Source organism: Camelina sativa, chromosome 14 (assembly GCF_030686135.1).
Source record: "Camelina sativa cultivar CO46 ecotype springtype chromosome 14, ASM3068613v1".
NCBI classification, from domain to species: domain Eukaryota; kingdom Viridiplantae; phylum Streptophyta; class Magnoliopsida; order Brassicales; family Brassicaceae; genus Camelina; species Camelina sativa.
In genome coordinates, this window is record NC_141893.1 from 3,366,837 (window position 1) to 3,381,983 (window position 15,147).

Here is a 15,147-nt window from a genome sequence, read left to right on the forward strand (position 1 = left end):
GCAATTATTTTCCTTTTTTCGAATAATAGAAGATCATTTTTGATATATAGGATTCAATTGAATTTAATTTAGTAGCTACTGTCCATCTACTTTTACGATCAAACTACAACAATTAATTGGTTAATTAGACGAACCCTTGCCTCTCTTTTATATTTCGACATACACTTGTGCTTTGTATCAGTTATAATTAAGATCGATACTGATCTCCAAAAGTCCATTCACACACGAGTACGGAGTACTACATAGATATGAATATCTAGTACCAAAATTTGGATGCACGACAAGTAAAAGGGTTTGTGTGTTGGTTTTGGATGAGATCAAACTCATCAAGGATGCAATTTGAACGATGATAATATAGGTTTCTTAATTATATAGTTTTGGGGTCAATTAAGTTGTTTCTCCTACGATTTTTTTTTTGGTTTGTTAGACCGTTTTCAATGGTTCCAATTTTTTGTTAAATCTCATGGCAGCACTTAAAGTGCTACTTTGCTTATTCCCATAACCAATACGCATAGAGTTCAGATTCATTGTTGCTTTTCAATGAATCACACGAATATAGACAAAATTCGGTTACGGCTTGATGTCATACGCTATGTTAGAAGCCGAAGCTCACAATCCATATGTACTAGGCCGGCATTCATAGGAAATATATATATATATATATAAGCTTACATTTAACATATGTGATAATGTGTACATAGGCGACAAAATGTAATGTATTACATCTCTAAATGTATGCACGCAAGTGTCATGGGACGTTCCTAGTTGCGACTTGGCAATGAAGTTTCTTATTTTCTGATTTTAATTATATGTTCTATCAACGTGGGAAGATTCTCTCACGACCATCATAGTTCACGAGCATTTTTAATGACGCCGTTCTAAACAAAGAACATTCTCCCGACTATTGAAGAAGACATGCGAAAACTCGGAAAACATATCAACCCATGTAAAACTCGAAAGAGACCATTTTTTCTGGTGTGCAGTGAAAATAATAACACATGTAAACAAAAAAACACGTTTAATAATATAGTTTTCTTTGGAAACACTTTTATTTTGACTAATTATCAATCTTCTTAATTTGAAATGAAAAATAGTAAAAAGAGCACTATGTGAAGACACATTCTCTGCCCATGTTTCACTGTCCCACTAATCCCTAATGAGGACAAGGGTTTACAAGTCACTCACTGCCTTATGATTAGGCACTTCAGAAACCCAAGATTTCTTCTTATGTATTATATATACCATCATCATTATTTTAGTATTCTTTATCAGCACTAGTTGTTTGAGGTTGCACAGATCAGCAAACTGATAATTATATAACATTACAGGATATGGTCATGGATTTAGTGCTCCTCGAATTTTCGGTTCAACTTTTTATACACAATGTCGCATTTGGCCAATTTGTTTACACATCATCATGTCATAAAAATTGTTATCCGTATAGACATAACGCATGTGAAGAACTAAGAGTTGATAAAATAGAAATAATTTAACTATATCATACAAATACAAACTGTTACGATCGCCAATGGAGTTCGTATACTATTCCACCGATGGAAAAAGTAACATAATCATGATAAAATAATTGAAAGAGAGAGAGCCAGAGAAGGAGAAGATTAAAATAAGATTCTGATTAATCATTGTTATTCCAGCTTTTGGTTCCCAGTCTCTTATTATCAACTTCGCTTGGGGGCCTTCAATCTCAGTTGCAAAAAAATGCCATAAGTTTAGCCAAAACTAAAAAAACAGAAGAGCAAAAAAAATGGCGATTCCTAACCTTTTCTTCTTCTTGTATTACATCGGTTTCTTTCTTTTTCCTTTTGTTTCTTCTGAAACATTTCAAGGTTATGAACAAGAGATCTTGTTGGCCATCAAGTCAGACCTGTTTGATCCTTCAAATAATCTCCAAGATTGGAAGAGACCTCAGAATGCCACAGCATTTACTGCATCAGTTCATTGTCACTGGACTGGAGTTCACTGCGATTCATATGGCTATGTCGACAAGCTTCTTCTTCCCAACATGAATCTCAGCGGAAACGTGTCGGGTCAGATTCAGAGCTTACCTTCTCTGCAAGTCCTTGATCTCAGCAATAACACATTTGAGTCTTCTCTTCCTAAATCTCTTTCAAATCTCACGTCCTTGAAGGTCTTCGACGTGAGTGTGAATAACTTCTTTGGAACCTTCCCTTATGGTCTAGGGATGGCCACTGGTCTTACACACTTCAATGCCTCTAGCAATAACTTTTCTGGCTTTCTCCCTGAAGATCTTGGCAACGCAACTAAACTTGAGGTTTTGGACGTTCGAGGAGGTTACTTTGAGGGCTCGTTGCCTTCTTCTTTCAAGAATCTCAAGAACCTGAAGTTTCTCGGTCTTTCCGGTAATAACTTTGGTGGAAAGCTACCAAAGGTGATTGGCGAGCTCTCCTCCTTGGAGACCATCATTCTTGGCTACAATGGCTTCATCGGCGAGATTCCAGAAGAGTTTGGGAACCTGTCGCACCTTCAGTACCTCGATTTGGCTGTTGGGAACCTTATGGGCCAGATTCCATCTTCTTTGGGGAGGCTGAAACAGCTTACAACAGTTTACCTCTACCAGAACCGTCTCACAGGGAGGATTCCTCGAGAACTCGGTGATATGACTTCTCTTGTGTTTCTTGATCTGTCTGATAACCAGATTACAGGAGAGATACCTATCGAAGTAGCTGAGTTGAAGAATCTGCAGCTTCTGAATCTGATGAGGAATCAACTCACGGGAATCATTCCGTCAAAGATTGCTGAATTACCAAATATTGAGGTTCTGGAGCTGTGGCAGAACTCTTTAACGGGTTCCTTACCTATGCATCTCGGCAAGAATTCATCATTGAAGTGGTTAGATGTCTCATCAAACAAGCTCACAGGAAAAATCCCATCAGGATTGTGCTATTCCAGAAACCTCACAAAGCTCATTCTCTTCAACAACTCATTCTCAGGTCAGATTCCAGCGGAAATCTTCTCATGTCCGACCTTAGTTCGTGTTCGAATCCAGAACAATCTCATTTCCGGAACAATACCAACTGGTTCAGGTGACTTACCAATGCTTCAGCATCTAGAGCTCGCAAAAAACAACCTCACCGGTAAAATTCCAGATGATATAGCCTCCTCAACATCACTCTCGTTCATCGACATATCATATAATCAGCTCTCATCCCTATCTTCCTCCATTTTCTCAAGTCCTAACCTTCAAACCTTTATTGCCTCACATAACAACTTTGCCGGAAAAATACCTAACCAGATTCAAGATCGTCCATCTTTGTCTGTCCTGGATCTTTCCTTCAACCATTTCTCAGGTGAAATCCCCGAAAGGATTGCTTCCTTTGAAAAACTTGTGAGTCTAAATCTCAAGAGCAACCAATTGGCGGGAGAAATCCCCGAGGCATTAGCCGGGATGCACATGTTAGCTGTTCTTGATCTTTCAAACAACTCCTTAACGGGGAATATACCAGCAGACTTGGGAGCTTCTCCAACCTTGGAGATGCTAAACGTGTCATTCAACAAACTCACAGGACCCATTCCTTCAAACATGCTGTTTGCAGCCATAAACCCAAAAGACCTCGTGGGAAACGATGGCCTCTGCGGTGGAGTTCTACCTACTTGCTCTAAGAGTCTAGCTTTGTCAGCAAGAGGCAGGAAACCAGGAAGAATCCACGTCAATCACGCAATATTCGGGTTCATTGTTGGAACTTCAGTGATCGTGTCTCTGGGAATGATCTTCTTGGCAGGGAGATGGGTATACACAAGATGGGATCTTTACAGCAATTTTGCGAGAGAGTATTTGTTCTGCAAGCAGCCTCAGGAAGAGTGGCCATGGAGACTCGTGGCTTTCCAGAGACTGTGTTTCACTGCAGGAGACATCTTATCACATATCAAAGAATCAAACATCATTGGAATGGGAGCCATAGGGATTGTTTACAAAGCAGAAGTCATGAGACGACCATTACTCACAGTAGCTGTGAAAAAACTCTGGAGATCACCATCACCACAGAATGACATCGAAGATCATCACCAAGAAGAAGAAGAAGAGGACGACATACTCAGAGAAGTGAATCTGCTTGGTGGTATCCGACATAGAAACATTGTGAAGGTTCTAGGTTACATCCACAATGAGAAAGAAGTGATGATGGTGTATGAATACATGCCCAATGGAAACTTGGGAACTGCTTTGCATTCCAAAGATGAGAAATTTTTACTAAGAGATTGGCTCTCGCGATACAACGTCGCCGTCGGAGTTGTTCAAGGTCTCAATTACCTCCACAACGATTGTTATCCTCCAATCATTCACAGAGACATCAAATCTAATAACATACTCCTCGATTCTAACCTTGAGGCGAGGATAGCTGATTTCGGATTGGCGAAGATGATGCTTCACAAGAACGAGACGGTTTCTATGGTGGCCGGATCTTACGGGTATATAGCTCCGGAGTACGGATACACACTGAAGATAGACGAGAAGAGCGATATATACAGTTTAGGCGTGGTGCTTTTGGAACTGGTGACTGGGAAAATGCCGATAGATCCTTCGTTTGAGGATTCGATTGATGTTGTGGAGTGGATTCGGAGGAAGGTGAAGAAGAACGAGAGCTTGGAAGAAGTGATTGACGCGAGCATCGCCGGAGAGTGTAAACACGTGATCGAAGAGATGCTTCTGGCATTAAGAATCGCTCTTCTATGCACTGCGAAGCTACCGAAGGATAGACCGTCGATTAGGGACGTTATCACGATGCTCGCGGAGGCTAAACCTCGCCGGAAAAGTGTTTGCCATGGCGCCGGAGATTTGCCGATTTTTAGAAACTCGCCGGTGGTAGGACTGATTTAGAAGACGGAGGTTGTAGGGGTATTTTTGTTATTTGAGCACCTGAGTTTTTTAACGTTGGACTTGAGAGAGCCCACAGAAGTATAAAAATCAGCCCATACAGTGCACCGTGTAATATGGCCCTTGAACCGATGATTAAAAATTGTAATAAGTGCCTTGTTCAGTGGCTAATCCAGCAAATATGTATTTACCGGTGGATAAAAACTGTAAAATATATATTTTTAACAAAAAAAAATTAAAATTAGCAAAAATTACATTTGGTTAAAAATATTAAATTTGCCTACCAAAAAAAAAAAAATTAAATTCTGATTCAAATACAGCTAGTCAACCCCATTAGATTTTGTTATGGTCAAAACCACATACATATATTTATGACAATTTTTATGGTAATTTTGAATATCTTCAAAATACATAAAATGTCTTTTTATGATAGAATAAAATTTTCAAAATATCAATTAATTCTTTATATTTTGAATTTGTTTCCATTCTCGATAAAATAAAATTTTCAAAATATCGATTAATTCTTTATATTTTGAATATGTTTCCATCCTCTATCAAACAATTTATGATTCACAAATGCAATGGATTCTATCAAATATACATTGCAACCTAATATCTCTTCCAAGTTCAACATTTGATCATCAACACAATTCCAGTTTAATTTACAAAAAATGTTTTGTCTATAAAGTAAAAATAAAAAATATAAATATAAAGTACATCGTTGTAAGCTAAATATGAGTTTAATATATAATAAATTGTCAGTTTTTAACTTTTTTTTTTTTTTGCAAAAAAAAATATGAGTTAAAAGATAAAGTAAAATAGTCAATAACTTATTTAATTTTCCGTCAAATATAATGTATTAAATATTAACCTAAATATTAAATTTCATTGTTTTGTTTTTCTTTAAAAGTTTAACATAATGACAATGTAGTCAATTAAGTGAGTTAATAATATATCCTCTAAAATTAATTGTGTGGTAAATCTATTCTACTTCTTCATCATCATCTAGAATATATATAAATTGAGAGTGAGTTCCTCGATATTATCATCCAATCCAATTCAACAACTACAATTACCGCTAATATTCCTGGTTAGGAATGAAATTTCTGTAAAATTGTTAATTCCAATTTCCAAAAGCGTCGAACCTCTCCAAAGTATTTTTAAACCATCTGGAGAAACCAACCCCAAACACTCTCCACACCAACGGCGAACCGTTTCGATCGCAACCCTTCGTACCTTACCCCAAACACAAACCCTAGCAAATTCATTGTCGCGCCTGCTTTTGTTTTTTTAATTCCTCCCTATCTCTTTATATATATTTATCTCTCTCTCTGCCACAGAGAGTCTGCTCTCTCCACTGATAGTATTCTCTCACTTTGGTAAAGCTTCTTCTCCTCGCCAATGTTTTTTTTTTTTGTACCTCTCCTTCACTGTATTGTTTTGCCACCACACAAAGCTAGTTCCGTTTTTTTTTTTTTTTTTTTTATTGATGACTGGAGTGGTTCCGTAGATCTCTTTGAGCTTGTGTTGTTAGATAATGAGAGTGTATAGGCCTGATCAGACCTTAGGGCAGAAACAAGGCTTCTTTATTGAATTGATTACTTCTTCTTGTTATTATTATTACATTTTGGCAGTTCTGTGGAATTTCAAACTTTCTGTGTTGGGAGTGATATGAATTACATTAGGTTTATATTGTTTCAACTAGAATTCATTCATAGTCTCTTCTGAATTTAATGTCCCGTATGTAAACAATAGATGCTATGGAATCTTATGTCGATGATTAGTTTTGGGACCCTAATCAAATTTATATATGTTAGGGACAGGAGGAATCCACTCTTTCCCTATTGGCTTTGAGTTGGAAGCCCTTGACATTATTAGATTGCCCTTGATTTTTATTTTGGTTTAGGGTTGGTAGTGCTGGAATTTTCGTTATTCATTCTCGTAGATTTTTCAACTTTTTGGCTGAATGGTACATGTTTTTGTATATAGAGAATTTATCCTTTTCTTTTATTGGTATTTTCATGTGAATCTCTGTGGTGCTGTGTTAGTGACTAGATGATAAGTCTCCCGAGGTATGTTTAACGTAACTGTTATTAACGCTTTTTCAGCAGGAAGTGACGTGAAGGAGAACCCTTTTTAATGGAGCCAAATGAAGGAAAAGGGAAGGATCAAGGTGAAAAGCCAGAGGAGAAGGTGTATACAGTGGAGGCAACAGAGGATGTGATGGATATAACAGACGAAATAATGGAGGTAGACCAGGAGATGATGGAGGCAAAGCTTGAAGAGGTGATGAAAGCTAGAGATGAGAGAGGGGAGCACATTGATGTGCAGATGGAAGAAAATAACAATCAGGATGGGCAAAAAGATGAGGATATGCAAGCCACTGAGAGTATATCGGAAAGTTCTGAATTCAGTTCAGAAGAAGATGAACAATTGCTGTTGGGACGAGATGATGACTTGGATCATGAGGTAAGCAACTTAGATATCTCTTGGTCACTTTTTCAGTTGTATCATGACGGAGAAAGTGCGTATGTTTATCTAATGTATCTCTAAACAATTATTGTACAGAAACCTCTGAGCGAGGAAGAAATAGAAGAGTTAATTTCAGATTTTTTGGGAGTTGAGAGTAAGGTATTTAATCTCTTCTTTTGTTCAATAGATTTCTATTCAGGCCAATTTAACTTTTAGGTCTCAATCTTACTCTTTGTGATACCCCATTGATCTATAGGCTGCAGATGCTCAAGAAGCACTTGAAAAGGAGTCTCTTTCTAATGTAGAGAGTGAAGTTAGGAAGGAATTATCACAAACACTCAGTGGTGAAGAGGTTAATTTCTTTTTCTTACTATCATAGCTTCGAGTTCCTATGCTCGTTCGCATTTTAACATCTTATGAGAGTGCCTGTTTTAGTTGAATAAAGCTGTTGCTGCTGAAATGATGACTTTTAAAGATGAATGGGAGGCAACTCTTGATGAGCTTGAAACAGAAAGCTCAAACCTGTTGGTATGTTTTGTTGTTGATTTCTCTATTTCCTTAAAATATAATCCAAAGGGTTACACGTCATTCAAAAGAACTTAAACAGTTCTGTTTTCCTTGTTGTTTCTTTCTTTAAGGAGCAACTTGATGGTGCAGGAATTGAGCTTCCAAAATTATATGAGATGATAGAAAGTCAAGCCCCTAATGGTTGCCACACTGAAGCTTGGAAACAAAGAGCCCACTGGGTTGGGACTCAGGTGACAAAAGAAACTGTGGAATCATTGGCTAACGCTGAGAGGTTTCTTCACACTCACCGGCCTGTCCGAAAGTACGGTTTTTATTAGCTTCAACTTTTAGTTACTGCAAATTCTGAGTGTCGTGGATGGTATTTCTAAACATTTTCTGGTGTAGACGACATGGAAAACTTTTGGAGGAGGGAGCTAGTGGTTTTCTGGAGAAAAAGCTTGCTGATGGTGCTGCCAAAGAATCTTTAGCTGGAACATCTGAACTTGACTGGTCGTCTCTAAACAAAGTTTTTTCGGAAAAAAGGGATGAGTCTATTTCCTTTGGTAGTAAGGATTGGGCGTCTGTTTACTTGGCAAGCACTCCACAACAAGCTGCAGCCATGGGATTAGAATTTCCAGGAGTCAATGAGGTTAACTTTTCTATTATGTCTTTATTTTTCCTGTTAGTCCTGATGCTGATGATGATTTGCGTACGTTTGCATCTGTTAGTTATTCTTCACTCCAAGAAAAAAACATCAAACTTGACATCTCCTTTTCTTGGCAATTTAAAGTGGGTGCTTACTTGCCATAATACTTATTTTGCAAGCAGGCTTATGTTTCCTTTTTAGGTCCTGCTTGCAAGTCACTAATATATATGGTATAATTCACTGTTAAGCCATAACCAGAACAGGAAAACATACCGAAAAATAAAATTCGAGCGTTACTTGGTTATTATTAGTTGTAACAGTTTAAGATGATGGAAGGCATTATATTGACCTATGGAGGCAAGTAATGTTTATAGATCTTCTGTTTCTTATCCTGCTAGTTTAACGGAGTTGGACAGTTTCAAAACATTGCGCTTTAATAAAACTCGTGGCAGTCTAGAGTGATCATTGAAGTTTTTTGTTTTGTTTTCAGGTAGAGGAAATTGAAGAGATTGATGCAGGCTTGGCAGATCCATTTTTGGCCGATGCAATAGAAAATGAAAGAGAACTTCCCCTTTCTGAAGAACAAAAGAAAAATTATATAAGGGTATTACTTTTTAACTTTACTTCTTAGATTTCTGTGATTAAGCACCTTATGTTTCTGGTTGCTCCTTATGTTTCTGCATTTGTAGAGTTTGCAATAAAATCTATATATGAAATACCATTTAAGACTACTCGCAACTCCCGCCTTACCATTTATCAGCTTTAGTATGACATTAAATCACCTACAGGTCAAAGAAGAGGATGATTTAAATAGTGATCGTGAACTTCAACTTCGTTTGAAACGGAAGAGACGCAGTAAAAGATCTAAACAGGTTTGTTTTGCCTATTCTTTCAGTTCCTTGAGGTTATGTTGCATAAGTAGCATAGAGTGTCAGTAATATCTTCTATAGGGGATATCATAGTGAGCCTGATTTTGGAGATATAGTTGTGTTTTCCTACAACTTTCTCCTAGTTAAGATTAATGTTGATTTTATGTTTTATAAGATATAGTTTACTGAGGGTTATACATATTTAGGGGAAAGATGGTAATTTGCCTGTTATATAAGCTCTTACATTTTATTGCTCGATTGTCAAGTAATGGTTCTGTCTTATGTTATAGCGGAACTTGGGCTTTGGGGCTTGTGGTGCCAGGGGTTTTGTTGGTCTGAAGGAATAATTTTCTGGCTGACGTAGCAGTCTTCATTTGGTTTTATTTCAGGTTATCAGGTGTACGGCAGAGAATATGGATGATGACTGTGTGTATTTGAATGGGAATTATATTGCCCAAAGTTCTGGTGAAGATCGAGTAAAAATTCCTGAGACCAGCACTCAAGTTCATAACAATGAAGTCAACAGAGTGGAAAACGGGAAATTGTCTAATTCAGATGTTGATACCATGAGAGATGATTCACATAATCCAGCAAACAGTTTTAGGTGTACTGCCTGTAATAACGTAGCTGTGGAAGTGCATACTCACCCCCTTTTGGAAGTAATAGTTTGCATGGATTGTAAACGTTCAATTGAAGATAGAGTTGCGAAGGTATGTGTTTTTCTTCTTCCAGTTATATGTGACATATCAGAATATAATTACAATCTAGATCTCTTTAACGTGGTGAATAACTTGTTACATGGAAGGGGGACTAATATGGTGAATCCAGAGTAGGAACTAAGTTATTTTGTTGTCGTAGTTGATTCATGGCTAACCAATATTTAACTGATAGGGTTAAATTGTCTTTTTCATTTTTTTTTTTGCCTTCATCAAGAGTATCAACTTCTTTTGTTGCCATATTCTACTTTTTGTTATTTAGAGGATCACATACAATTCCATAATCTAATAAAATCATTGCTATATCTGTCTCTTTCTAACCAACTTTTACGATCAGATTGAAGACTCTTCGGAACGTAGTTGTGAATGGTGTGGTCATATTACTGACTTAATAGATTGTAGGACATGCGAAAAACTTTTCTGTGCCTCATGTATAAAGAGGAATATCGGTGAAGAATACTTGTCTGAAGCTCAATCCTCTGGTTGGGATTGTTGTTGCTGCTCTCCAATGCCCTTGCAAAGATTGACACTAGAACTGGAGAAAGCCATTAGGGATAAGAAGTCAGTAGAGTTGAGTTCTGATTCCAGCTCTGATTCTAGCTCTGATTCCAGCTCTGATAACAATTCGGCTGATGTTAATGTAGCAATCAGGTATTATCTTATACACATCTAGCGGATTTAAAATTCCAGCATGTTCCCAACGAATTTAGTTAGTATTGTTGTGTTACTGTTCTTACTTGCAAGATTTTTTTCTTTTAGCTCAAAGAAGAAATCAAAAAAGAGAATTCGGCGGATAATTGATGATGCTGAACTAGGGAAAGATACGAGAAGAAAAATTGCAATTGAAAAGGTCTTAACTTCTTCTGCAGTTATTTTCGTTATACTAGTACACAAACTTCGATTTTTATATTAATATTACTCATTTGGTTTCTTTATTTTTGTAGGAACGGCAGGAGCGTCTTAGGTCCTTGCAGTTTTCTGCCAGATACAAAACAATTAGCTCTATGGGAGACCTGAAATCTATTCCTGAAGGTGCGGAAGTTGAGGTTCTTGGTGATGCTCACAGTGGTTACATAGTGAATGTGGCTAGGGAGATTGGTGAAGGAGCTGTGAGGGTTCCTTGTAGCATATCTGCCAAACTAAAAGTCCATCAGGTTTGCATACCTATGTGCATTCCTATCATCATAACATTAATATACTTCCATAGTGGGCATTAAACATATAATATACCCATCTCGATTAGAAATGCTTATTTTAACCATTTATCTGTAAAAAAATACTTAATATGGAAATGGCTTTTGCTTTAAGTTTGGAGGTTTCTATTTTCAGGTAACCGGGATTAGATTTATGTGGGAAAATATTATTCAGTCTATCAGCAGAGTAAAGTCAGGTGATAAAGGCCTTGGCTGCATTCTAGCTCATACAATGGGCCTGGGCAAAACTTTTCAGGTGCTTAATTTTTTTTCATGCACGAGTCTGTTTGCATGTATCTTATTATCGTCCCTATTACACATAGCACTAGTGGTTAATAGTTTTTCGTTAATATGATGTGTGCTATTACTGGCTCTTTATTTCTTCTCCCACTGAAAACTACCAGGTTATAGCGTTCCTGTACACCGCAATGAGATGTGTTGATTTGGGGTTGAAAACTGCTCTTATTGTGACTCCTGTAAATGTGTTGCACAATTGGCGAAGTGAATTCATGAAGTGGATGCCATCAGAAGTAAAACCACTTCGCATTTTCATGCTTGAAGATGTTTCAAGGTATAGATTCTTCTATGTGAAGGTCTTGCCCTAATATAAGAATATATATGCATTCCCTCTCGTCAAACTGCACTAGATCTCAGCTGTCAATTCACTTCCTGCGCTAATGTCTTTTTTGAAGGGAGAGGAGATTGGACTTGCTAAAAAAGTGGCGAAATAAGGGGGGAGTTTTCTTGATGGGATATGCAGCTTTTAGAAACCTGTCTCTTGGGAGGGGGGTGAAGGATTTGAATGCGGCCAGAGAGATCTGTAGTGCCTTGAGGGTGAGACTAAAGAGATTTTTTTGTTTTCATGTTCTGCTTGGGATATTTTATTCTTGAAATTCTCTAAAACTATGTGGCTGCAGGATGGACCTGATATACTTGTTTGCGATGAGGCTCACATTATTAAGAACACCAGGGCTGACACAACGCAAGCTTTGAAGCAAGTTAAATGCCAGAGAAGAATTGCCTTAACTGGGTCACCCCTTCAAAACAATCTCATGGAATATTATTGTGTAAGTTGCTGAGGGAACCATAGAAATTTCTGAGCTATTTTCTTTTAGCCCCAGTTTCTTATGCTATGCCTCTACTGCAACAGATGGTTGATTTTGTCAGAGAAGGATTCTTGGGGAGTAGTCCTGAGTTTAGAAATCGGCAAGTGTTTCATACCAGTGTTTTTTTCTTTCTGCGTGCTATGATGTGATGATTCTAGTCATTTCAATCATGCTTCTCCATACCTGCAGGTTCCAAAATCCAATAGAAAACGGACAGCATATGAATTCTACTGCGGAGGATGTAAAAATTATGAACCAGAGATCACACATTCTGTATGAGCAATTGAAAGGATTTGTGCAAAGAATGGACATGAATGTGGTGAAAAAGGATCTGCCACCTAAAACAGTCTTCGTGATATCTGTCAAGCTATCGCCCTTGCAGCGGAAATTGTATCAGAGATTTCTTAGGTTATATGGGTTCAGCGATGGAAGAGCAGATGAAAGAATGAGAAAAAACTTTTTCGCTGCTTACCAGGTCTTGGCTCAGGTATAAATTAATAATAGCTGATTTGAGAAAAAGTTTTATATCTGGAAATTTTATTTGGTGTTTGTCTCATAGTCTCAATTTTCTTTGCGGTATTTCGTCCCCCAGATTTTAAATCATCCAGGGATTCCGCAATTAAGAAGAGAGGATAGCAAGAATGGTCGTCGTGGTAGCATTGTTGATATTCCAGATGACTGCTCAAGTGAAGAAAATACAGACTACAACATGGTTACGGGAGGTAATTATAAATTGTCACTGTTTTTATGCTTTATTTAAACTAGTATAATGAACAGACGCAACAGCTAAGATCAGACTTTTTTACCAACAGTTATCAAAGTATCTTAACACACTGTGTCATTGTTTTGGATATTGACAGAGAAACAAAGAACTATGAATGATTTGCAAGATAAAGTTGATGGCTACCTCCAGAAGGTAACTATAGTCTACTCAGCCTGACTAGACAACATTTTTAAGTAAACAGCGTGATAATGCACTCATCCTCTGAATCTAACCTTTTCTGTGTGCCAGGATTGGTGGGTCGACCTACTTCAAAAAAATAATTATAAGGTGGCGGAGTATAGCGGCAAAATGATTTTGCTATTGGATATTTTATCCATGTGTGCTGATGTGGGGGATAAGGCGCTTGTGTTTAGCCAGAGTATCCCGACACTGGATCTCATAGAACTATATCTTTCAAGAGTACCTCGGCATGGAAAACAAGGAAAGTTCTGGAAAAAGGGAAAAGACTGGTACAGGTTGGTATCTTGTTCTTTTATAATAGAAAGAATGCTGTTTGTACAGTTATGAAGGCTCTAACTCCCTTGGTGGGCGCAGAATTGATGGAAAAACTGAAAGCTCAGAACGGCAGAAGTTGGTTGATAGGTTTAATGAGCCTGATAACAAAAGGGTGAAATGCACTCTAATTTCAACCAGAGCGGGATCGCTTGGAATTAATCTTTATGCTGCTAACCGTGTGATCATAGTTGATGGTTCATGGAATCCAACCTATGATCTTCAAGCTATATTTCGAGCATGGAGGTAATTGTTAGACTACTGTGGGCATAAAATTTGTCAATAGTATAAAGTGTTGTGGCTTAGTATCACGTGAACTTATTGTTTGTAGGTATGGTCAAAAGAAACCAGTATTTGCATACAGGTTGATGGCACGTGGGACTATTGAAGAAAAGATATATAAACGTCAGGTATTAAAAGACCCAAAACATTTTAAAGTTTAGTGTTTCTTACCTTGAAGGAGGCATTTATGAATCAGATCTGTTAATATGATTAGGTGACCAAGGAGGGGCTAGCTGCGAGAGTGGTGGATAGACAACAAGTGCACAGGACTATCTCCAAAGAAGAGATGTTACACCTTTTTGAATTTGACGACGATGATGAGAAATCTGACACCGTAACTGAGATAAGCAAGCAAAATGAAGTGGCTCAATGCAATCTGGTGGAGAATTCACAGAAACAGAAGGCCACTTTACCTCGTGTTGGCTGTGACAAATTGATGGAGAGCTTGCTACAGAGACACGGGCCAAAGTAAGTTTCGCAAGCTTAACCATATTCACAATCGGTACTTACATTCCTTGCTTTTCTATGCAACTTGCTTTTTGACGCTCTCTGTTTTTCTTTCTTTTACTAGCTGGATTTCCAATTTCCATGAGCACGAGACATTGTTACAAGAGAATGAGGAGGAAAGACTGACAAAGGAGGAAAAAGACATGGCCTGGGAAGTTTACAGGAGGGCGCTTGAATGGGAAGAAGTTCAGCGGGTACCACTTAGCGAATCTCCAGTGCTCCCAAAACCTTCTCCTTCTGTACAAACAGAACCCGTACGCATGCCAAAGTTGTTCAACAGAAGTCGTTTTTTGATCCGTAACTGCACCAGAACTGCTCACCAGCTTACTCTCATAAGCCAAGGAATAAGAGTGGGGAATAGCACGTTCTGTGGGGAGTGTGGGCGCGTGTTAACATGGGCAGACGTTTTACCTGCAGCTAAACCTTCAGAGGTAAACTAAATAGGAAATGAAGATTGGAAAAGAAGTTGAGTTAGTCTTTTTCTTCTTTTCATTATGAGACTGGAACCCATATATATGGGAATAGTATCATTTGAAACTCCCTGTAGATTATAGATGAGTTACATTATAGTTTCATTGCGGAGGGCAAATCAGAGCGTTTGTTAGGGGTCGACTTCTAATCATGTTTAAACTTGTGTCTTGTAAATCTTAAGGAGATTAAGGATTTGTAACATCGATACTACTCTTTTTTGAGATTTGAATATACAACTTCTATTCAATATTTG

General features: G+C 37.8%; 2 protein-coding genes across 5 annotated transcripts; both read left to right on the top strand.

Annotated features, from left to right (window-relative positions):
- The first annotated feature begins 1,460 nt into the window (after positions 1-1,460).
- On the top strand, positions 1,461-5,053 carry LOC104739452 (leucine-rich repeat receptor-like protein kinase PXL1). The gene has a single exon (XM_010459800.3). The coding sequence runs from the start codon at positions 1,763-1,765 to the stop codon at positions 4,850-4,852; it is 3,090 nt and encodes a 1,029-aa protein (XP_010458102.2). The 5' UTR covers positions 1,461-1,762; the 3' UTR covers positions 4,853-5,053.
- An 803-nt stretch (positions 5,054-5,856) lies between these two features.
- Positions 5,857-15,143, top strand: LOC104739453 (protein CHROMATIN REMODELING 20). Of its 4 annotated transcripts, none has more exons than XM_019236018.2 (26): positions 5,857-6,228; positions 6,961-7,318; positions 7,418-7,480; positions 7,578-7,673; positions 7,757-7,849; positions 7,960-8,150; positions 8,234-8,477; positions 8,965-9,078; positions 9,263-9,346; positions 9,733-10,053; positions 10,397-10,710; positions 10,819-10,909; positions 11,004-11,213; positions 11,389-11,508; positions 11,657-11,823; positions 11,945-12,086; positions 12,170-12,319; positions 12,403-12,458; positions 12,548-12,845; positions 12,951-13,080; positions 13,219-13,274; positions 13,371-13,597; positions 13,677-13,880; positions 13,966-14,044; positions 14,131-14,384; positions 14,488-15,143. In XM_019236018.2, exons 2-26 carry the CDS (start codon positions 6,989-6,991, stop codon positions 14,861-14,863), a joined length of 4,410 nt encoding a protein of 1,469 aa, XP_019091563.2. In that variant the 5' UTR covers positions 5,857-6,228; positions 6,961-6,988; the 3' UTR covers positions 14,864-15,143. The 4 variants fall into 4 exon arrangements, with proteins under 4 accessions (XP_019091563.2, XP_010458103.2, XP_019091564.2 ...); XM_010459801.3 differs by having other exon boundaries at positions 5,868-6,228; positions 6,958-7,318; XM_019236019.2 differs by having other exon boundaries at positions 5,894-6,228; positions 6,958-7,318; positions 7,979-8,150.
- Positions 15,144-15,147: the final 4 nt, after the last annotated feature.

Excerpts from the sequence above, each read along its gene's own strand:
- LOC104739453 (XM_019236018.2), top strand. The coding sequence starts at position 6,989 with ATGGAGCCAAATGAAGGAAAAGGGAAGGATCAAGGTGAAAAGCCAGAG. Across the intron at positions 8,478-8,964 it reads AATTTCCAGGAGTCAATGAG|GTAGAGGAAATTGAAGAGAT; the intron begins GTTAACTTTTCT and ends TTTTGTTTTCAG. Across the intron at positions 13,081-13,218 it reads CTACAACATGGTTACGGGAG|AGAAACAAAGAACTATGAAT; the intron begins GTAATTATAAAT and ends GGATATTGACAG.
- LOC104739452 (XM_010459800.3), top strand. The coding sequence starts at position 1,763 with ATGGCGATTCCTAACCTTTTCTTCTTCTTGTATTACATCGGTTTCTTT.